Below are 23,786 nucleotides of genomic sequence, written 5' to 3'. Positions count from 1 at the left end.
AACTGTTGGGGATGAGGTTCAGTGGCACAGCGCCGCTGGGCTCAATGCCATGTCAGTAGTATATCCTTAAGATAGGAATCAAGTGTTTGGGACGGGGTTATTGAGAAAGAGACTTTCTACAGCGCAAAGGCCGGAGAAACGAGCGAATACTCGGCAAGCTTAAATAGGGCTTGGACACAGGCTGCCTCGCAGCAGGACTGTCGTGCCAGCGCCGCGGTTTTGCAGCTGGGGATTTTCTGTGCACGCTGTTTTCCAGTCCTAGTTAGGAACCAGTCTACGACCACGGTATGCACAAAGTTGGTAGCTCCCGCCTCTCCGGGAGGCGATATTAAGGCAAAGCACGCCTTCCGCACTTGGGCTGAGCCTGCCTTCCCCTTCCGCTGGTCCTTACACTGGAGAGGAAGGCAGCTAAGGAGACGTAGGTGAAGCTGCTTCTGCAGAGCCTGCCCCAGCAAAGCCGACCTGAGCGCTCACCAGCGTCACGCTGTTTCTTGAATATGAGAGTGAATGGAAATACAGCCGCCTGCTACAGAAATGACAACCCCAATCATACTGTTGTCAAACTACCTCCTAAGTATCTCTTGAATATGAATGTGTTCATTTCTCTCCACTCCAATCCCTAGCAATCCCTCCTCCGTTGCAGAAAAAGCTATCTAAACTGTAAATCTTGTGTCACTCCCTGCCTTTACCGCACTCTTTCATCACCAGAGTAACTTGGAGTTGTTAAAGTGCACCAATCTACAGACCTCTGCAAATGCTATTTCCTCTTTCTTACAGGATCAGTTATATCTGCAGAATAAATCAATCTAGGCCTATAGAGAAACCTAAAACAATTATTTTTTGAATAGCTCATTTGCCAATTGATTACAACATAATATTTCTTCTATCTTTATTTATTCACTAAATGATGACTAAGCTACTTGACCTGGCAATCAAGAGAGTGCTAGTCATACCTAAATACAACACTATCTGGACTGCTAGACATAGTTAAATACAACACTATCTGGACCTCTAGCAACTAATAATTGTTAAGACAGAAATATGCAAACAACTATTAAATGATGTGAAAGTGTAAGAGCTACTCATAAAATGCAGTGATCATCAAGTCCCAGATGCAGTCCCCAACACTGGAAAAAAAAAATGCAGTGATTCTGCCTGGAAGAAGAGAATGACGTTAGGAAAGGCTTCATTTCAGTTAGATCTTGAAGCATAAATAATTAACCAGGAAGATTCACTGAGAAAGAACATTTTGTGGGGGAAGATAAATGTGCAAACGAGAATAGTTGGGAAGTGTTCAGTAATTGCTGTATCTATAACAGCACTGTCGATTGAAATAGAAGGTGAGTCCCATGTGCTTACATATTTTCTAGTAACTACATTTTGTTGTTTTGCCAATGGTGTTTTGGTTTTGTTTCTTTGTTTTGGTACTGGGGATTGAACCCAGGGACACTACATTCCCAGCCCTTTCTGAGGCTGGCCTCAAACTTGGAATCCTCCCTGTCTCAGCTTCCTGAGATGCTGGGATTATAGGAGTGGGCCACCAGACGGGATTATAATCACCTCTTATCATACTGCCCATTAAGTTCCAACCACAGAATGGGGAGGAACTTAATGGGACCACAGCAGTCCCAGATACTTCAAGTGAAGCAGGTCCTCACCACACAGTCCTCCCAAAGAGGAATCCAATATTGACACAGTCCACAGACTCCCTTCAAGCTTCATCAGGAACATCCATTGCATGGACTGTGTGCCTTTGGTCTCTTATAATCTGGAACTGTTTTAAACAAAATAGGAGGGCTTTTATATTGGCTATTTGATGTTCCCTCAGGTCATGCTTCCTGCTAGAAGTGTTCTAGAAATGTCAACACATATCAGGATTCAAAATTCCAACCTGTCTCCCACTGGTAGTGTGTAGTTCCATCAGCTGAGTAGGTGATAACCCTGATGAGAGCAGGTTGTGCTCCTTGGCATTGGGGTAGTGTTGCTTCCAGACCCTCATCTGGCAGAATCAGGAAGTGCACCTGTGTTCATACACATACACCTACACTCACACGTGCACAAGTACAGGCATACGACTATTTTTATGTCTATCTGTACATATGCATCAAAAACATAAGTTTACTAATACCTCCAATTTCAATCCATTCCCACATAGTTCTTTGTAGTCTTCCTCCTTTCTAAGTTTTGGGGGTTTTCTTGTTGTTTTTGAGTTTTTTGGTTTTTATTATGTCTCTTGTGGTACTACGGATTGAACCCAGGAGCTCTTTACCACTGAGCTACATTCCCAGCCATTTTCATTATATTTATTTATTTATTAGGTACTGGGGATTGAACCCAGTATCAAACTTCTGAGTCACATCCCTAACCCTTTTTATTATTTTGAGAAAGGGCCTACCTAAGTTACTGAGGCTGGCTTTGAACTTGCATCCCTCCTGTCTCAGTCTCCCAAGCCACTGGGATTACAGGTGTGTGCCACCATGCCCAGCTGTTTTTTTTTATTATTCTTAAGTTTTAGGTGGATACAATATCTTTATTACATTTATGTGGTGCTAAGGATCAAACCAATTCCTCGTGCATGCTAGGTGAGCACTCTACTACTGAGCCACAACCCCAGCCCTGCCCAGCTGTTTTTACTTTGAGATAGATCTTGCTAAAATTGCTGAGGCTGATCTCAAACTTGTAATCCTACTGTCTCAGCCTCCTGAGTAGATGATATAAAAGGAGTGAGTCACCATGCCCAGCCATCCATGTTTGTAAGTATCTTCTCCAGTAGCAAGAAGTCTGGCTTTCATCATTCTATTTATTTGCAAGTATAACCAGGCTGACTGACCATCTGCCCATAGCCTGGTTATCTCCCACCTTGTTAACCACTGCCTCCTCTTTGCCAGAATAGAAGGTTTCTACATCTTTTTAGAAAGGCAGGATTAAAGGAATACTAATCAAGAGATGTTTACAAAGCACAGAAACTTGTTCAGAAAAGCTTAGGCAAAGGATGTTCACTATGTGAACATTTGGTCTATCACACAAGGTGCATCACAGAAACACAGGGACGGTTGTCTCTGTGGTGTGGGATATGGGGACTGAAAAGGGAGTAGTTGATTTCCAGCCCATCATAAAGAGCCATAGCCAAAAACCCTACACCAAGACAGGGTAACAGAAGAAAAAGATTACTCATTTACTTGGTCATAGCAGGAACTTTCAGAATGAAGACCCAAAGACCCAGTGTGAACTGTTTTTTATGTTTAAATTCAACAAAGCATGGACAGCCATGTAGGAATGTGATTGGACCAAAGGGGTGTGAGGTAATGGTAAAGATCTGAGGGGGGAACCCAGCCTGTCCTGTCGAGATTCTTCTTGGCCTCTCTGTGTGCAATTCCTTCCTCAAATATAGGGAAGAACCCCCTTCTGGAATTTGGGGTCTTCTGATCTCTTTATCAGACACAGTAGGTCAGAGAATTTCTTTCTGGCCAGTTCCAAAATAGAAAACCAGTGGAAGATAAACCTTTTCAGGCTTTATGGCTGTTTGGAGGGAAAAGATGTTCTAGTTCCTTTGACTTGTCCTGGGAAAGAGAAATTCTAGTTTCTATGGCTTGTCTTGGGAGGGAGAAAGAGGAGTATGACACAGGAGGACAGGAAATCTGAGAGAGACAGGTCCTAAGGCTAGTTAAAAGACTACTTATCATTTTCTGAGCGCCAACACAGTGTTTTTTTTTAAATTGTGGTTAAATGCTCTACCCTCTATGATGAAACATTTTGAGGGAAGGAGATCTCAAAATTGTAAGGATCATACTTTAGAAGTAGCACTACTTTTTGAGACTAGAAAGGCTGAAATTTCACGGTTGTGCACTGGAACACGCATGACACACTTTAAGAGGCAGTGCTTTTCTCCAGGAACTATCCCAGAAGGATAGCAGGAACAGGAAGAAGTTACAGGAGATAGGATATACAGAGTAAACAGCTCAGTGCGGGTTACAAAGGCCAGAGCTGGCATTTTTCTTCAATCTGTTTTACCCATCGGGTCCCTAGGCCTAGCAGACAGTATGTGAGTGATTGTATTCCCTGTGGTTTATGTTCATACAACTTTACAGGATGCAAATATAGGGCTTTAGAGCAAAGACCACAGAAAAAGGCTCCTCTCCCTCCTGTGTTAATGAAGAAATCACTCACTTTGATGTATTAGTAATCTGGAGCCGGATATGGGAGTGAATGCTGGTAATCCTTAGCCACTCAGGAGGCTGAGGCAAAAAGACCACAAGTTGGGGGTCAGCCTGGGCAATTTAGCAAGACCCTGTCTCAAAAAATAAAAGTGGTGGGGGTGCAACTCAGGGGTAGAGTGGCCTGGGTTTAATCCCCAGTACCAAAAACCAAAACGATCAGGAATAAAAGGCGGCCTTAAGAGCATTAACCTGCAGCACAGGAAAAGGGGCTGAGACTCATCCTTTTACCTATGTGCCATTTACATGCCATAATCTGGCACCGTGAAGAGCAAAGAAAGGAAAATCGCTCTCCTCCGGCTCCAGGCTCGCTGCCCTGGCCCCCGCCCCCGCCGAGAGGCCCAACCTCACGCGCGCAGCGGTGCCCCTGCCCCCCGCGCCTGCCCGGCCCCCTTCCGCTGCCAACGACTGAGGCGTTCCTGGGGAACGTCCTCCACCTAACTGCCAGCTGCTCTCCTGGACCACGAGCGGCCGACGGGGCGCTGCGGGGCTGCCCCGCCCGCCGGCCCAGAGCCAGGACCCCGGCGCCCGGCGCGGCCCCACCCCACCCACGCCCCGCCTCGGCCGCCCCCCTGCGTGGAGCCCGCCCCGCCCGGCGCGATGACGTCAGCGCCGCCCGTCCTCCGGCGGTTCGGCCGATCCCCGAGGGGCGCTGGCGCGGGGGCGGGACCGCTTCGGCGCGATGACGTCAGCGCCGCCCGTCCTCCGGCGGTTCGGCCGATCCTTCAGAGGGGGCGGGGCGGGGCCGGCCGGGCGAGGTGATGCCACGCACCGCCCAGCCTCAGGCGGCTCCGCCCGACCCCTCGGAGGGGCGCTGGCGCGGGGGCGGGACCGGACCGGCGTGGTGACGTCGAGCGTCAGACCCCTTCCCCGGCGGGGCGGGCGGTCCCCTCAGAGAGTCGCTGGCTCGCGGGCTCGAGTGGCGCGGCTTCCGCGGGAGCGCCGCGCCCTCCTCGTCCAAGAGGACAGCGCAGCGCGGCTGGCGATGAGCGGCGCCGGGGAGCAGGCCCCGGAGGCCGGCGCCGGCCAGTCCGGGGACCGCCCGGCGCCGGAGGCCCCCGGCGGCGCGCTGAGCGTGGACGTGCCTGGGCTGCTGGCGCAGCTGGCGCGCAGCTTCGCGCTGCTGCTGCCGGTGTACGCGCTCGGCTACCTGGGGCTGAGCTTCAGCTGGGTGCTGCTGGCGCTCGGGCTGCTCGCCTGGTGCCGCCGGAGCCGCGGCCTCAAGGCCAGCCGCCTGTGCCGCGCGCTGGCGCTGCTGGAGGACGAGGAGCGCGTCGTGCGCCTGGGGGTGCGCGCCTGCGACCTGCCGGCCTGGGTGAGTGCCGACCGCTCGGGTCCGCGCCGCCCGGGTCCCGCCGAGCCGGGTCCGCAGCCCCGGCGCACCTGTGCGAGCCAGGGGCAGGTTTCTCCCGCTTCCGCGCTCGCGCCGAGACCCACCTGGCCGAGTCCGCGCCCGGGTCCGATGGCATGGCCTCGCCGCCACCGCGTCCCCGGCCGCGGGCTGCGCAGGTGGCAGGCGCGGCGCGTGGGCCCGCAGGCCGCGCGTTCCTCGGGCGCGGAGTTTCCTTTCCTGGGATTTGAAAAATGTGACAGCCAGTGGGAAGAGAACTTAATTTTCTTCTATCCATAAGACGGCTGTTTTGGGTAGTTTCTAAAACAGTTGAAGAGCAGTAAGTGTCCCCCGAAAGGAAAGGTTGTTGATGTCAGAAAGATTGAAGCGCTTGCTCTTTTTCTTTCTGCAAGTACCCTGTTGTGAAACGGAGCACTTTTGTGTAGGAACATCCTGAATCCAGTGGGAATGAATGAGTGGCAGGAAATTTTGGAAGAATTAAATAATGAGATTTACAGTTATTTACCTCAAGCAGTTTTCTACATAACATGGAGTATGGCATTTAATCGAGTTGGCATCCTCTTTTTCTCCTCCTCTCTTTCTTAGCCATGAGTTGGCCTAGTGAGACGGTAGCCAGCAGTGAGTTTCGGAAGGGTTGGAGGGGGCTTTGTTTTCCAGCTAGTTGACACTTGCGATGGTAAGGCATGCAGCTTCAGACACGAATGACCGACAGACAAAAACCAGAAGGCAGGACTGTCCGAGATCAAGAGGGACACCACGGATAACATTTCATGATGACAGATAGCAATTGGAATAAGGGACTGGGGATATAGCTCAGTTGGCAGACTGCTTGCCTCCATGCACAAGGCCCTAGGTTCAAACCCCAGCACCTCACAGGAAAAAAAAAGATAGCAATTGGAATAAGAACAGTACATTGTAGACTTATGAGATAGGTATTTTGGAAAAATCAAAATAACTACTGTGGTACAGGTTTTAGCTATTAGCAGGAAAACATTAGAGACCTGTAGAAAACAGGAAGTTAGAGTAACCAACCTGAGAAAAACCAAGAAAGGGTACACTTCAGAAATGCAAAAGGACTTTAAAGTGACATCTTGTGTCTTGTGTCATTGGCTTCCCCCCCACCCCTCTGGTGGTACTCAAGATCAAAAAACCCAGGGCCTCAAGCATGCTAGGCAGCTGGCTCGAAGATTTTCCAGATTTTCACTGCTGCTGCCAGTGTACCGCTGGCAGAGCCACATCCACTGAAGCCAGCACTTTGTATCTGTTGAATCTAAGTTACATCCTGTTAGAAAAGTAGTTAAAAACAAAGTAGTAGATAAGTTACCAAATCATCATCATAAGTAATGCTGAAATTAACAGGAAAAGGATGGTGATAACATTCAGAAATGCCTGGTTATTGAGCAAGGGATTAATTGACTAATATATCATTTAAAAAAAAAAAGCTTTGTGAAACAGGCTGTTTTCACTTAGTAAATTAAGTAAATTGCTACCACATTGAAAAAAACTAATTTTTGTGAAATGAAAAACATGATTACCTAAAGATTCTTTTCTTGGGTTTTTCATCTGTGTGACTTAAACTGATGAACCATAATGTTCACCTCAAAGAATTTATATTTTCTCCAGAATTTTTCACTTGTTTATTCCAAATTTGTATTTGAGTTCCTATTACACATGTACATATTTACACTTGCCTTGATTGCTTTTTTTGTAGTTGTATATTGACAATATACAAATCAAATAAAAGAATGCTTTATTTGTATTTGTTTTTATTTTTATACAGTGCTAAGGATCGAACCCAGTGCCTCACACACATGCTAGGCAAAACTCTGTCACTGAACTACAGCCCCCGCCCCCCTAGATTGCTTTTAAGGATTCTCATGAAACTTGACAGTGATCATATCCAGGGCTTTTGAGAGGTTTTTGGATGGAGATATCAGGGATTGCATGACCTGGAAGCATGCCTGAAGTTCTGCCACAGGGATCAAGGAGCAATTCAATGATAGAAGCCTAAGAAAAGTTATGACTTTGATTTTTACTCTGGCTTCTTAGGCTTTCTGAACTTTGGACTGGTATTTTTCATTGAATCAGATTTATTTGTATACCCCAAAGATGGAATGTGTTTTCTAGGGTCATTGATGACTGATTCATAGTGAAGTGGAAGCATGGAAAACATGAACTAATAGGGAACTGACTTCCTATTTTCATCCTTGGGTACATCACTGACAGTCTTCTTTTTATTTAGCAAAGTAAAAATTTTGGCTGGATATTGCAATGACATCCTTAAAGAATATTAATACTTTTTAAAAATATATAACTGTTCCTGAGTTGAGACTATTAGGGCATGAAAAATGGCTCTTACTTAATGTGATATTGCTGTAAAGATTTGGTCCTACAGCTTTTATATAGACAGTTATTATTCATTTTTATATTCTTTTTCCAAAAGTAGGGAAAAGGCCTGGCAGGCTTGATGGATTGAAAATGAAGCTTTTTGTGTCTACCCTGCGTAATGGAGCCCCAGAAAATTAGACTCTGGGCAAAGAATATTCTTGAGTTTTTATAGAGATAAATACAAATAAGGACAATTTTCCATTGCTATTTCTTAAAAATATTTTTAGTTGGGCTGGGGATGTGGCTCAAGCGGTAGCGCGCTCGCCTGGCATGCGTGGGGCCCGGGTTCGATCCTCAGCACCACATACCAACAAAGATGTTGTGTCCGCCGAGAACTAAAAATAAATATTAAAAAAAAATTCTCTCTCTCTCTCCTCTCTCACTCTCTCTTTAAAAAAAAAATATTTTTAGTTATAAATGGACTCAGTTCCTTTATGTTTTTATCTTTTATGTGGTGCTGAGGATCGAACCCAGTGCCTTACATGTGCTAGGCAAACACACTGCCACTGAGCCCCAGCCCCAGCCGTTTTTATTTAGTTATTAGAACTTGGTAGGATAGGTGTGACTTTCTTGTACTTCATGTAAATAAATGAATAAAATAAAGATCCATCAACATCTTAATGGTGATATAGCTGCGAGTATATGGAAGCCCAAATCTGTCACATGCAGTATTACTTAACTGTTCGAACAACAGCTCTTTTATTACTTGAATACTTGGATTATAGAATTAAAGCAGAGTTAGCTTCCTTGGATATGTTCTTCTGTGCTGCTATGTACAAACTTTCTTTGGGGACAACTTTTTTTCCCATTGTTCTTCTGGGAAGTTCTGGAAAATTTAAGTCTGGTCAAAATTTAATAAGTATAGTCTAAGAACAAAATGAAAAAGAATGCACTGTGGTCCCATGTAAGGAAAGGGCAAATGTTTGCTTTTTTGTCAGTTCTAATCATTTACTTAATACTTCCATAATTTTTTATGAAGACTTATAACAAAATAATTGGCATAGCTTATTGAGGAATCAGAACTTTTTTTTTTTTTTAAATGGAGCCCTACTTTTGCCCTTACATCCCAGAGGAACTGCGAATAGGGTGTAGATGCTGCTGAGTTTCTTGTTCACACCCATTTTGTGGCCTTGATGCAAGGAGGAAAGGACCGTGACAGTTTCATTGCTTTGTGTTATGTACCTATATGTTTGAGTTAGAACATATTAAAGCAGTAAATACCTGGTTTTTGTTTAAATTTAAAATATATTTAGGTCTAGGGTTGTGGCTCAGTGGTAGAGTGCTTGCCAGCTTGTTTGAGACACTGGGTTCGATTCTCAGCACTTTATGTAAATAAATGAATAAAATAAAGGTCCATCAACATCTTAAAGAATTTTTTTTAAATTTAATTTAAGATATATGTGTCCATTGGCCTGTATGCTCTGGTTATGCTGTGGTTTTAGTAATATTTCTAGTTCAGATTAATATTATTCTCATTATAAATTTGAAGATTGGAAAACAGATCAAATATAATTTATATAAACTTGCATTAAGATATACATACAGTTATATAATTTATAAGTCCTATGAAGAAAGAGTTATGGAAAATGGCCTCGTAATTTAGTGTTATCATTTGGCCTAATGAATCTGTGGCATTTTCTGTGAATTTTCATGATTTCTGCATTGGTCACAGCATTTATTCTTGAAATAGATATTGTGAATATACTAAAAACCATTGAGTTATATAGTTAAAATGAGTGACTTGAATAATATGTAAATTATATCTCGATAGCACTGTTAAGAAATAGAGACATTGAATTTCTTTTAAAACTAAGAGTGGGGCTGGGAATGTAATTAAGGGGTAGAGTGCTTGCCTAGTGTGCCATAAGGCTCTGAGTTTGATCCCCAGCCCTGCCAAAATAAGTGAGGGAAAGAGTGAAAAGGCGATCGGTACGAAGTGCTTTTTACTTATACAATTTTAGCTTAAGTTTAAAGTTAGGGATATTTACATTTTAGACAATGTTGGCTTTGGGGGATTGACTTATTTCTCTTGGCATGATAGTCTCCATAATTTCATTCTTCCTTATGGCTGAGTAATATTCCATGCGTATATGTACCACATTTTCTTTATCCCTTCATCTATTAAAGGGCACCTAGGTTGATTCTATAGCTTAGCTATTCAGAGTACTGTTTTCACAAAGCATAAGAGGTTATCCTGTTTACTCCATACTCTTTTCAGGGTAGATGTGGTAAACTCAGAAGGCCTGTGGTGATTGCCCCAGAGTGTCATGGGGCTCAAAGAAAGGATGGGGAGGGTTTAATGGTAAGTGGTACATAAATATATGTGTATGGAATTCATAGGGAACAGCAAAATAATCATGCCGTGTTCCATGGGTCAGAAGTTCCAGAGCCCAGTAAAGCAGCAGTGTGCAGGAGGGCAGTTCAAAGGTGGACTTCTGGGTCTTCTCAGAAGGGAACTCTGGAAGTAATAACTCCTTCACAGTAGACGGTGGAACTGAGCTGCAGCTGGCCTAGCGATACTCCCACTGTAACCCACTCAGGCTCTCTGGGAGAAGGAGGAAAGTGCTCCCGCTGGACCCCACCGAGGCTCTTAGAAATGGAGTAGAGGTGCTCTCGCTGGACCCCACTCAGGCTCTTAGGAAGAGGAGAGAAGTGCTCCCGCTGGACCCCACCGAGGCTCTTAGAAATGGAGTAGAGGTGCTCTCGCTGGACCCCACTCAGGCTCTTAGGAAGAGGAGAGAAGTGCTCCCGCTGGACCCCACCCAGGCTCTTAGGAATAGGGGAGAGGTGCTCCCACTGGTCAGACTTGGGCTCCCAGGGCAGTTCTCGCAGTTAGCAGAGACTAGTACCTAAGTATAACCACTCCCGAGTTGCTTAGACACAATGTTTGGACATGGCAGGAGAGGGAAAACGTAGTGTATTTAAATCTAAGCATTTGTCAGATCAGAAAAGGAAAACTACTGGTAGTGCACTGTGGTTCTCCTCTTGCTTTAGCCACCATAGGAGAGGATTTCTGCAGGATTGTGTCCTTCCTGTGCGTCTTGGTCCTGAAAGTACCTTGCCCTCCTCCTTCAGTAGATAGCCCTCAGTGAACACTCAGTGATCTTATTGTGCCTTCAACACTGAGTCACCTGGTGTTCTTTAGAGCTGGGTGGGGCATAGTTCTTACGGAAACAGTTACTGTGCCCATGATCATCTACTGCATGGATGGTATTTCCATAAACTTGTTTTATTTACAGATGTTTTCTCATGTCTTTTCCCATCATTGATATTTCTTCATTTACTTTTCTTAGCTATTTTAAAAGTCCTACAACTTTTTAAAGCAAACTATTTATTTAGGTGAATTTTTACTTGAATAGATCACATTTTAAGGAACTAACCTTATTTATGTGTATGGATTGAAAATGAGTGTCTGTGGGTTCAGTCATTCACTGGGCCAGCATTCTCTGAGAACTTAAAGACGAGTGTCTGCAGATGCACTCATTCGCTGAGGCAGTCTTCTGTGATCCTGTGCTGTGCCCCAGGCATTGTGCTGAGCGCCTGACACAAGTATGAGGAAGACAAGGCCGTAAATTTTAGAAAGTTAATTAGGTGGCAACAAACAAATCTGTATATAACCCCGATTTTATTTTATTTATTGTATTTTATTTTTTTGTGGTGCTGGTGATTCCAGAGCCTTGTACCTGCAAGGCAAGCACTTTATCAGCTGAGCTATATCCCCAGCCCTAGCCCCAATTTTAAAGTCAATACTGTGCAGTGGTAATTTGGGTCCTTTTTTTAAAATTATTTTTACTTTTATTAACAAAATTATACATATCCTTGTACTTTTTTTAAAACGATTTTATATATATATATATATATTTTTTAGTTGTAATTGGACACAATACCTTTATTCCATTCATTTATTTTTATGTGGTGCTGAGGATCAAACCCAGGGCCCTGTGCGTGCCAGGCGAGCACTCTACCACTGAGCCTCAACCCCAGCCCGTATTCTTGTATATTTTTTAAAAGTATGTATATTTTGCAAATGACTAAATTGATTAACATGCATTTCCTTACATACTTATTTTTTGAGAGCGCTTTTAAGATCACTTAGCCATTATCAAGAATATATAACATTGTTATCAATCATAGTTTTTATGTTGCACAATAGAACTCTTGAGCAGTAGTCCTACTAACTGAAATTTTGTATCCTTTGATATTATCTCTGTTCTACTCCCTGCTTTTTCCTTTTCCTTTTTTTTTTTTTTTTTTTTTTTTTTAAATACCAGGGATTGAACCCAGGGGTGCTTAACCTCAAAGTCACATCCCTAGCCCATTTTTATTTTTTATTTTGAGACTGTCTCACCAAGTTGCTTAGGGCCTTACTGAATTGCTGAACCTGGCTTTGAACTTGCCTCCTACCTCAGGCTCCTGAGCTGCTGGGATTACAGGTGTACATCATTGCCCCCAGCTTTTTTTTTTTTAAGTAATACATAAGTCATTTTTCTTTAATCTAGGGAAAGTATGTAAAAAATACCCATACCACACTTACTCATGATGGTTGTTGGTAGAAAATTATAAATGAATGGAGATATTGGGAATTTTTCAGTTTGTACTGATTGATTCTACTGGAAATCATTTGTTTAGTAAAATCTGGTTCAGAACATTAATATTTTCTGGACTCATACCTAAATGTGGTGGAAAAATCATAAGGACCTTTATTAGGTCTCTCAGTTGGTGAAGGAGTTTGTTCATTTTTTAAAGAATGTGCTACCTGGGACACCTTTAAATTTCTTAAACATTTTCTTTATTGGTGCATTTTAATTATACACAATGGTGGAATTTTATTATTAAGTATTCATGCATGTGATATAACAAACAACTTGGCCAATCATCCTTCCCCAGTATTTCCCCTTTCCCTCTCCTTTTCCCTCCCCAGGTCATTTGCACTATTCTACTGATATTCCTTTGAATTTTCATGAGATTCTCCCACACCTTTCTTTGCCTTTTTCCTCTCTAGCTTCCACATAGGAGACAAAACACACTTGACCTTCTGAGTTTGGCTTACTTCGTTTAACATAATGTTGTCAAGGTCTATCCATTTTCCTGAAGATGACATAATTTCATTTTTCTTTATGGCTCAGGAAAACTCCATTGTGTGTATACACCACCTTTTCTTTGTCCATTCATCCTTTGACAGACTCTCAAGCTGGTTCCATGGTTTGGCTTTTGTGAATCATGCTGCTGTAAGCATGGGTATGCATGTATTGTTATAGTGTGCTGAAAAATATGGAACACTTCACAAATTTGCATGTCATCCTTGCACAAGGGCCACACACATCCCTGTATCATTCCAGTTTTAGTGTATGTGCTGCAAAAGCAAGCACTTAGGGCATTTTGTGCATTTACTAAGGTAATAGCTCAGCTCTTTAAATCAGTCTGTTTTAAAACAAATGGTTTCTTGAGAAGTAAAATTTGTCTGGTGATCTAATTGTGCATACGGGTCATCGTCTTTTCTTTTTCTTCTTTTGTTTGTGCGGTGCTGGGGATCAAACCCAGGGTGTTGCTGAGCTACATTCTCAGCCCCTCAGGTCTGATTCTGTGCCATGCCACCTTTACTTATTTTTCTGATGGGCAGTTTATGGTCATTTCTACTGGATCTGGGGTTCAGTGAGGTATTTTTTTAGCGGATCTCAGCAGAGTGATCTGGTGAAAGTACCAGTGCAGCTTCTCTGTCTTCTGTGTCCTGCTCAGCACCTGGTGGTCCTCCTTTAGTGAGGACCCTAGTGGCCAGAGTAAAAACTAACACGGTGGTGTTCAGGATGCTTCCTTTTTATTTGTAAAGTTGTCATGGAAATTGAACTTGAAGGGGTTTTTTTTTTTTTAATTTGCTTAATCATATAGTGAGGATCCTTTACTTTTAATGAATGCACTGTGATATATGTATTACGTTATGTTGTGTCTAGAAAGGTTTTAAAAACATGATTTTCTGATGTGAGAAGAATGCCTGGAATCCTGGCTAGTGATAACTACTAGTAACAAGTTGTTAGATTTCCTTAATCTTTGAAATGTTTGTACAGTGTATGTATATGTATGTTAGTGTCTTCCTTTCTTCATTGAACATTATCTCATTATTCAGAAATGACTGTGATTATTGCAATTATTTATTTTATGGAAATATCATCCTTCATTTAAATGACATCTGATGGACACAATTGAAAAAAAGATTAGATGACTGGGCACAGTGGCACACGCCTGTAATCCCAGTGGCTAAGGAGGCTGAGGCAGGAGTATCATAAGTTCAAAGCCAGTCTCAGCAACTTAGCTAGACCCTGTCTCTAAATAAAACATAAAAAGGACTGGGGGTGTGGCTCAGTGGTTAAGCACACCTGGGTGTTCAATCCCTGGTACCAAGAAGAAAAAGATTGTTAGATACATGGTGAGAAGTGATAAAAATAGCATATGAGATATTATTTAATTTGATGTTTTTAAGCTACAGATTCATATTGAGCTATTTGGTAGCTCTGTATCTAGAGGCTACATGAACTATTTTGAATCATTAGAGTAGAATGATAACTTTTAAGAAAAGTCTTAATTGTAGAAGACAGTGTTTGTTTTTGAATGGTAAGATGTTAAAAGTCTTCATAGGTTTATCCACATCTCTTCTTGTGGAAATAACCTTTAGGGGAAAGGCATTCCTACTCCAGTGAGGATTGGGTTGCTTTTCCTCTTCTGTGTGGGATATTAAAATCTGTTAACAGGAATGTTCTTAATTGAAGTAGTGGTTTTAGCACAATAAAGTGATGGCTGCTTTGACTGCTGAGACTTGCTGGATGATCTTGTCCTTCTGTGAATGCAGCTGCCCCTGTGGCCAACATCAGTGTCTTTTGGCTGTGTTTCTAATTGTGAAAGCACACTATAGAGGCCACACAATTCAGGCAGACCCTCTGAGGGCGTTCCCCCAACCTAACTGTGTTCTTGGCTGGGTCAGGCACAGCTGTTGACCTGCCTTCCTCATCAGGAAGGTGGTGTCTGACTGTAAGGCTGGAATGGGAAGAGGGAGGTGAAACCCTGGATGCGGGTGAATAGACAGGCATTGCCCTGGGCAGCCACCTGAGGCTGCTGTGCCTGATGTCCCTGAGCCCTCTCAGTGCTGGGCCTGAGTCACTTTTCCGGCCACAGTGTTTTCTTGGCCCCCTTCCTGCCCTGCTGGATTGGAGTGGAGCAGTTGAACCTTGGAATTTTTCTGTTTCTGTTTCACTGCAGTTTATTTATTTTGTGTTGTTGCTAAGAATTTATCTACCAGAAGGCTTTGTTATTTTAACACTTAAAAGCATGCCTTACAATTTCACTTTCTTTTCTCCTTTTTCCTGCATATCCCTAAAATATTTCCAAGGACCCTGCATCCTTGCTTTGGGCCAGTTTTTCTGTCTTCTGCTTCCTTCCAACAAATACTGCCCCGGACATGGTAGTCCCTCCCTCCCCACATCCAGCTTCCACCCTGAAGCAGTGGATAAGAGTTGAAACTATATGTGAATGCTTTGTGTCCTACAGTTTAGTCTGATTTTCTTTTCCATCCTTGTGTGAGTAAATATTGGTCAGTGACTAACATAGGATTTGAAACGCACATCCTATTTCTGGGTCAGGTGCAATATAGTTTAATTTTAGCCTGTGTTAAATGTGGAGTTGCTTCCTTCTGTTTACATCTGAGGAATTGATGTGATTTAGGTTTCCCAGAGTAACATAGATCTGTGGGAAGTAAATCATTGGTGTGAGAAAAGAACACGCCCAGCCCAGCCCACTTCATGCTGTGAGTCTTAGGCCGGAGAGCACCTTGCACTCTGGATTGGAATTATGCAGCTCCTATTGGAAAACCAACTACAAACTGCTAAAATTATTAATCTGAGTGATACTCTCACTTCTCTTATAAAACTTTGTTTGTATATTTATTAAAGCTTTTAGTTTAATCTTTAATAATTATATCTACTATAGCATCTAGCATAGTGCTTTTGCATATGGTTTGTGCTCAGTTAACCTAGGCAGGCTGTTGAAACAGTGAATTATTAATTACTCATTTTACTAGGCCTTTGTACACCCACTTTGTCAATTATAGCGTACCCATTAGTGGACATATTAGAAGTGAATTGCCTATTCAGATTATTGATTTGTTTCAATTCTACTATAAATACTTAAATGCCTAGCATGTGATTATATAAAATATCTAAGTATCTAAGTACTAGGATTTTAAAACCAAAAAATTGATTTATAATCTGATACAAAAATGACAATACAATTTCTAGGTATGTTTTCCCACATATATGAAGATCTTAGACTATATCCAGTAGGTAATATGAAGTGTTGCTTTTCTTAATAACTTCAGTTGAGATTTTATACTAGGAGAAATAAGGGAGTGAGTGGCTTTGTGTGTGAAGCAAAGTTTTAGAAAGGGCATTTGGCAAGACAGAGGTGGAGTAATACCAGATGGCCAGAGGAAGGAAGGGGTGCCCACCCTCCCTGGAACAGCGGTGGGAGGCCAGGAAGGAGGAGAGGAGTGGCAGAAAGTGCAGGAAGACTGCCTGTGCTGAAGCCAAGAAGGGCAGTTTGCAGGAGCAGGACTAGGTGGGGCACAGGACTGTTTTCAGATGCTGAGTACCTGCCACTCACCTACTTTCTGCCTCTTGGGATGTTCCCTATTCCGGATATTTCATGTAATATGTGACTTTTGTTTCTGGCTTATTTCACTTAGCATATTTTTTAAGCTTATCACAAAAACATGAATTAGTAATTAATTTCTTTTGAAGACTGAATAATATCCCATTTTCTGGATATACCAGTTTGTCCATTCATTCATGGGTGGCTATTTGGGCTGCTTCCATCTTTTGGCTATTTGAATGGTGCTGCTATAAAATTCGGTGTCCGCATTTTTGTTTGCACACCTCTTTACGATTCTCAGGTGTACACCAGGGTTTACACTTTGAGGAACGAACGCCAAACTGTTCCCCACAACGTCTGCACCGTTTTACTTTCTTACCAGCAACATATACAGGTGCTGGTTCCTCCACATCCCTGCCAACTTTTTTTTTTAATGTATCTATTCTAGTGAAGTGGCATCTCATGGTGGTTCTGATATCCATTTCCCTAATGACTAACACCACTTTCACATGATTTTGTGCGTTTCTTCCCAATTCTGCATTCAGTGAGATTGTTCGACAGCTTGAAATTGGCTGTGGCAGGAATGTTTGCATTGTGGAGAAGTCGGCAGTCTCAGAGAAGTGAGTGCGAACAGTCGCCCTCCTGCTCTGAAGGATGTTCTGCAACTCTGAGAGGCAGAGTGGGAGCAGGCTGCTTCAGCCCAGTGAGGTTCTGCCACCTGTGTCTGTCTAGTTACGAATCGGCACCGGCTCCTGAGTCCCCAGCCCATTGCGGAGTCTGATTGTGGTGTCTCAGTACAAGAAGTGTGCCTAAAGCTCTATTTTTGCTATTCAGAGGTAACTTAAGAGTTTGACAAATTCCTCTTGAGAAAGGTCTGTGAGCTCTGAATTAGGTTCCTCTTTTACTTCTGGGCCTCTGAAGTTACTTACTTGGTTCCATTGTTTTGGGAAATATCTGATTAAAATAAATGAACTACAGTAAAAAGGACTATTTATTTATTTATTTATGGGGGGGAGTTCTGCAGATGGATCATGGTAACAGTTGCACAACAGAGAATATGTTTAATACCACTTAGTTATACACTTAAAATGTCTAATGTTAAATGTATATTTTAGAATTTTTTAAGATTCTAAAATGAATTCTCACTTCATACCTACTAGAATAGCTAAAATATAATAAGATAGTGACAGTAAACCATCTATCATAATACTGCTGGAGGGGACACAAAATGGTATAGACACTCTGGAAAGTAGTTTTGTGGAACACACCCTCAGTATGTGGTTCAGCAGTCACACTCCTGGACAATTTTTTGGAGAAGTGAAATATACATGTGCACAAAAACCTTTACATAAGTAGGCGTGGTATATGTGTAATAGTCAAAAACAAAACCATTAGGATGCCCTTCAGTAGGCAAATGGTCAAACAAAGTGTTACAACTACACCGCAAAATACCACTTGGCATTTAAAGGGGACAGGAACGAGGCAAACTGACAGATCTCAGAGGCTTTGGGTGGGCCAAGAAGTCAGTCTCCAAGGGTCATGCAGTGTGGGCCACTTACACACTGTTCTTAAAATGCCAGCATTGTAGAGAGGGAGCTCGAAGTGGTGGCTAGGGTGGGATGGTGGGGGCAGTAAGTGGCAATGTGCTCTAGGCGGGGCAGTGGGGCAGGTTTGTGTCTCAACTGTGATGGCCATGACACAGGGCCATGTGGTGGAGGGCAGGCGCCAATGTCCATCCTCTGGTTTTATGGTGTCAGTGTGATCGTGTAAGATAAGCCCTGGAGGAAACTGGGTGGACAGCATAAAGGGCCTTTCTATGCTTTTACAACTTCTATAATTATATATTTTAGAGAGAGAGAGAGAATTATTTTTTTTTTAGTTTTCGGCGGACACACATCTTTGTATGTGGTGCTGAGGATCGAACCCGGGCCGCACGCATGCCAGGCGAGCGCGCTACCACTTGAGCCACATCCCTAGCCCCCTATAATTATATATTTTTTAAAAATCCTTGGGGATGATTCTGAGCTCAGAACACCTCTGACACCACAGGTGCAGGGTTTTTTTTTTTTTTCACCCAAAAACAATTCCACTTACTCTGTGGACACTGGCTGGTGTGGCCGACACCAACCGGGTTACGTCAGATCCACAGGTGAAGGGCTTGGCCCCCAGCACTGCCCCCACTTCCAAAGCCAGCTGCAAATGGGCTGCCCAGACTACCCACACTTCTTCCTAGCCAACCTCGAATTCAGAGTTCCACAAACCCCCTCAAGTTTGGTAATTTCTGGAACTGAGTTTATCACAAAGAAGGCGAGGCAGGAACACCAGGCGGAAGAGACCCATGGGGACAGGTGTTGGGGTGTGGTGCGGAACTTCCTAGCCCTCTCTGGGCACACCGCACCCCATCACCCCTGTGTTCACCCACTGGGGAGTTCCCTGAACCCGTCACCTAGGTGTTTCCATGCAGGTTTCAGTTTGCAGTGCAGCGCTGACCACTGGAGGGTAGGGAAGAGCTGGACATCCTAACCTCTGGTCCTGCCTTGGTGGTTCTAGTGGGCAGCCCCCTCCTGAGACTGTCCACAGACCCACCAAGAGTCTCCTGATTAGAACAAGAGGAGCTTCTGTCACCCCAAAATTCCAAGGGACTTGGGAGCTCTGTGTCAGGAACCAGGATAAACACCAAGTACCTATTTTTTTTTTATCACCATGATCTTATGATCTCGTTATGGATACATTAATAGACTTTCCAAGAAGAAGTGAAGTAACTCGGGAATTTTATCAGGAGACATACAAAATTATATAATTTTCCTCCTGAGGTTTCCTGTCATTCAGTATCTTACATGGAAAACAGCAAATGATAGAGTAAACCTTGCTATTCTCTCTGGATTATGAATGTAATACCAAAATTGTAGGCTTTTTAAAAATTTCCATATTGACATCACAGTTAATAATAAGTGTGGCGAACAGCCATTATGGGGATAGATAATGTGATCTTGATATTAAACACCCAGAAAAGATAAATGGTTATAATCAGAAAAAAAGTCCTAGTGTAAAAGTGTAAAGTCCTTGAGTCAGATTACCTCCTGTTTTTTTGTATACAAAGAAAGGATTAAAAAGATTGGAAACAATAGGCTTAGAGTGGCCAGTTCCTGACTTTATTCTCCCAACTCTTGAGATATTTGCTACCTGAGAGGGTGACATTAAACCCTCAGGGAATAATATGAACCTACTTCTTGAGAACAAAACCTTTAGAGTAAAATTGCAGCCTGATATGACTTCTGAAGCCACACGGATGTTGGACATTCCTGCCACTTGTGTAACTGCCTTCACATTCTCAGTGTTGTGTGTGTGTGCGCGCACAGGTTAGAACAGGTCTAAATTGATTCCAGAAAGGCAGACGTGCAGGGAACTCCAGCTGCAGTCCTCCCAGGCCATTCCAGTCAAAACACAAGCCTATGTTTGATAGCAGTTTGTGATTTGAAATAAGATAAAAACCAACCAGGTTGTCTGACACGTTTAAATGAAGAAGATGAGAAAGAACACAGGCTTCCTCCTCTTGGACTCATTTTAATTTGTAAGATTGCTGTAACTCATGCTCAAACCTCAATTTATATCAAGATTATCAATAATCTGCTCGTTTGACTTTTCCTTCTGTTAGCAGTGGCAGAAGGGTGTCTGAGGACCTGAGTTTTGTCAGAGTATACTTCAACTTCTTGGAAAATGTCATTAAGTAACTCTCAGTGTTTTTGAAGAGCTGTCTTGCTGTGCTCCTGACTCTGGGTTATGAGGTATTCCTGTTTTGACTCTGCATTTAATATTAGTCCTGTCTTCCATTCCGTACATGCCTTGAAATTTAAGCCCCTCTCCACGATAAATGGATGAATGCATAGTGTATGTCAGATGTAACACTAAATTCAATGTGCATTCTCTTAGCAAATTAGAAATAAGAATTGGGTCAGATGTGGTGGTACATGCCTGTAATTCCAGCTATTTGGGAGGCTGAGGCAAGAGGATTGCAAGTTAGAGGCCACTCTCAGCAACATAGTGAGGCCGTAAGCAACTGAATGAGACCATCCTTCAAAATAAAAATAAGAAGGATTGGGGATGTAACTCAGTGCTTAAAGTGCCCCTGGGTTCGATCTCTGGTACCAAAAAAGCTAAAAATAAAAGGGGCTGGGTACATAGCTTAGTGATAGAGTACCCCTGGGTTCAATCCCCAGTAACAATAACAACAAAAAAGAATTGGTTTTCAAATAAAATTTAGATAGCTTTGTTATACAAGGTATACTGGGATTGACCTAGTTTTTAAATTTTTCCTTTACTCTTTCCTGATCTACAAGAATAGATAATGGTCATTCATATAACAAAGAAATAGGAACAAATTATTGAAGATAGACACTCTTCAGCAAGCACTTTGTAGACAAAAGTGCCCAGACGCTGACCTGTCTGCTGCCACTGTTCCTCTGTCAGCCAGGAGCAATGTCTCAAGCTAGGGCTCGGCTAGTGTCCCTTTGTCAGCAGCCCTCCCTTGTTCCAGCTGTCAGTTTGAAATGACGTAGGAAAGTCACAGGTGATTTGTGGGAGAATAGGGAGTGACGGTGGTCACTACCTGTGGTCTCAGGGAAGGACATCAGTGTGTTAGCGCTTTTTCACATTTCCTAGGGTGATTTCTCCTAGCAGAGTATTTTGAAAATGTTTCTTGTCAGGAGGCAGGCAACCTTGTATTTGGTGAGTCAGATTACACTGGAGCAGTGACCAACATCCACATAAAGCCGACAGAACCATTAAGAACAGTGTGGCCTTATGGGTTTTCTGGCAGATCAGTTGCTTTATTTACTATGTGAACAACCGCCTGCTTTTTATGTAGACCATAAATATGTAAAACAGCTCCTTTATACACTTCATTTTTAGCATGGACAGTAGCTATTCAGACACTGACAGTATGAGTTCCAGGATTCACATATTTTCAGAGAAACACGCTTCTTCATAGCCTTTTAACGTTGAATACTTTTTCTATACAGAAGCAGCTGTTTGGAAAAAAAATCCCAGTATCTTAGGAAAAATACCTTTCACATTAAGATTTCTTGTGCCTGTTTCTGCTTACCATGAATACTGACTTGGCTCTCAAGAAGATGGAGAGGGGCAGACTGAAATCGAGGGCCTTGAGGAGAGACAGTCAGGCTGGGAAATTGGTAAAGAAGTTTGAATATGAAAAGATGGGAGGTCACAAATCTGTGCTGGCCTCTCAGTAACACTAGTTTCTAAATCCTAGGCTCTCCAGGAAGATGTTCTATGACATTAGAACCTTGGACGCCTTTTGGTTGCTTTGTGTTATGAACCAACACTCTGTAGGAAATTTCAACTTTCTGCAAGGCTTTCCCCCATTTATTCAGATTTTAAGAGTAATTTGTATGGAGACTAAACAGTATTAAGCAATTTAAACATTTACAGACCTTTAGTTAGTGTCTGTCCGGATTGAATTCTGTGAATGCAGGCCTACTAAGTGAACCTGCAGTGTGCTTTGCAGCGCTGTGAGCATCGATTGCTCCCATCTCCTACAAAATGACTTTCTCTTGTGATATAACTAATAGAGAAGAGTTATCTAATGTTTTCATAGGACTTATGGTTATGTTCCTGTTGCCTCATCTATCCTATTTTTGAAACTGTTGGTTTTAGACAAGAAAACAAAACTCCCTGTTTCAGTTTTTGCAGTTTGTAGACATATGTAGAACTGCACAGTGGTATAGGAAGGTTGGTGTGTTCAGATGACCAGTACTTCCCGATCCTGTCTTTCAGAGCCTCCCCACCTCCCTGCCCCAGGGCATATCAGCAGTGCTGTGCCTGAAGCCTGGGGTCCCTCTTTAGCTCCTCCAGTGTGGTCCCAGATGGTGAGAAAATTCTTCCTCTGCAACATTGCTGCAAGTAAGAATCTTGTGGGGCTTGTTTTGTTTCAAGATATTGTCTAAAGGTGTTTAGAGTGGGGCAAAGCTCAAATCCTTGGAACAAGGAAGAACATGAACTAGTAAATTTTATTTTAAAATGATCAATGTATCCCTTTATCTTTTAAGTTTTACTTAAAGGTATTAAATCAGTGATGCTTCTGGCAGATCAGGCGAGGCGGGCAGCGACCAAAGAAGGCAGATTTAAAAGGGCCACTGAACGAGGCTTTATTGAGACATCACTCCCAGGCAGAACTCGATCAGACCCACAGAGGGGACAGGAGAAGGGTCTGAGGAGAAACCGCGTGGAAGCTCAACCGGACTTGACTTTTATGGGGCTTACAGCAGGAAGGGAAGGGCTTGGGACAGGAAAAGGTGTTTTTAGGGTCCCTTGCCCCCTTGGAGTTGGTCAGGGGAATTGGCTGAACTCCAGGATTGGCCAGGGGTCCTGCTGATTGACAGGCATTAGTTAGGAGATCTGGCTGATTGACAGGCGTTTCCACTGGCATCTGATTGATGTTCCTTTCCCGTGTGGGCTGTTTTATTCTAAGTGGCCACCAAGTTGCCACCACCGCCGACCTAACAGCTTCAGGAACAGTAGAATCAGTTTGGTATCTCTTTGCGCTTCCCTGATGTTACCTATCTAAAGGGACCCTAGATTTTTCTTGTAAAGAGAAGTGGACAGGATGACTTTGTGCTGCATGCTTTGGCCCCTTGGTACTGGCAGGGTTTGAGAGCCCTCCCTCCCTGCTGTGCTGTTTGTGGTGTACTGCTCGTGTCTGCTTGAAATATGGCATTTTTGACTGGAAAAACTCTGCAAAAGTGCTGATTGTTAATGTTGGTCTTCAAGGGGAGCATTGTTTGAAGAAAGCCGTTCCTTTATTTAACTTCAACTTTACATGTTATTCCAAATTATATTTTTAATGCTCAGAAATGGAAAAAATACTAAATTAGAAATTTTTGACCAGTTTGTAAGTTCATTTCATCCTTAATACTTCAGCAGGGTGTAACAGGAAGGACTTTGGAGTCCCCCAAGTCCGGATCCCTCCTTATCTGCTGCTCATCTACTAGATAGAGGCATCGATGATCAAAGGGTTCTTGTGTGCATGGAGCATGGAACTGGATGTTCAGTTCCTGGCATAGTTAAGCAGTCTGTCTTTGTGTATTTGGTTTATTTTTCTAAGTAAAATGAGTATCAACAGCTTATTAGGACCTAAAATAGGCTTTTGTTCTTTTTATTTTATTTCTTATTTGTATTATTTT

At 43.0% G+C, this 23,786-nt stretch overlaps 1 protein-coding gene across 2 annotated transcripts in view; it reads left to right on the top strand.

Annotated features, from left to right (window-relative positions):
* The first annotated feature begins 5,020 nt into the window (after positions 1 to 5,020).
* Positions 5,021 to 23,786, top strand: part of ESYT2 (extended synaptotagmin 2) — a 78,542-nt gene continuing 59,776 nt past the window's right edge. Inside the window, exon 1 of one of the 2 annotated variants that reach the window (XM_081285261.1) lies at positions 5,021 to 5,529. In XM_081285261.1, the coding sequence (XP_081141387.1) occupies positions 5,200 to 5,529 (330 nt within the window). In that variant the 5' untranslated portion in view covers positions 5,021 to 5,199. The remainder of the gene's footprint in view (positions 5,530 to 23,786) is intronic. The other variant, XM_081285262.1, reaches the window with a different exon arrangement.

Source organism: Spermophilus citellus (assembly GCF_964194105.1).
Source record: "Spermophilus citellus genome assembly, chromosome: 3".
Taxonomy (NCBI): domain Eukaryota; kingdom Metazoa; phylum Chordata; class Mammalia; order Rodentia; family Sciuridae; genus Spermophilus; species Spermophilus citellus.
This window is presented reverse-complemented; position numbering and strand designations above follow the sequence as displayed.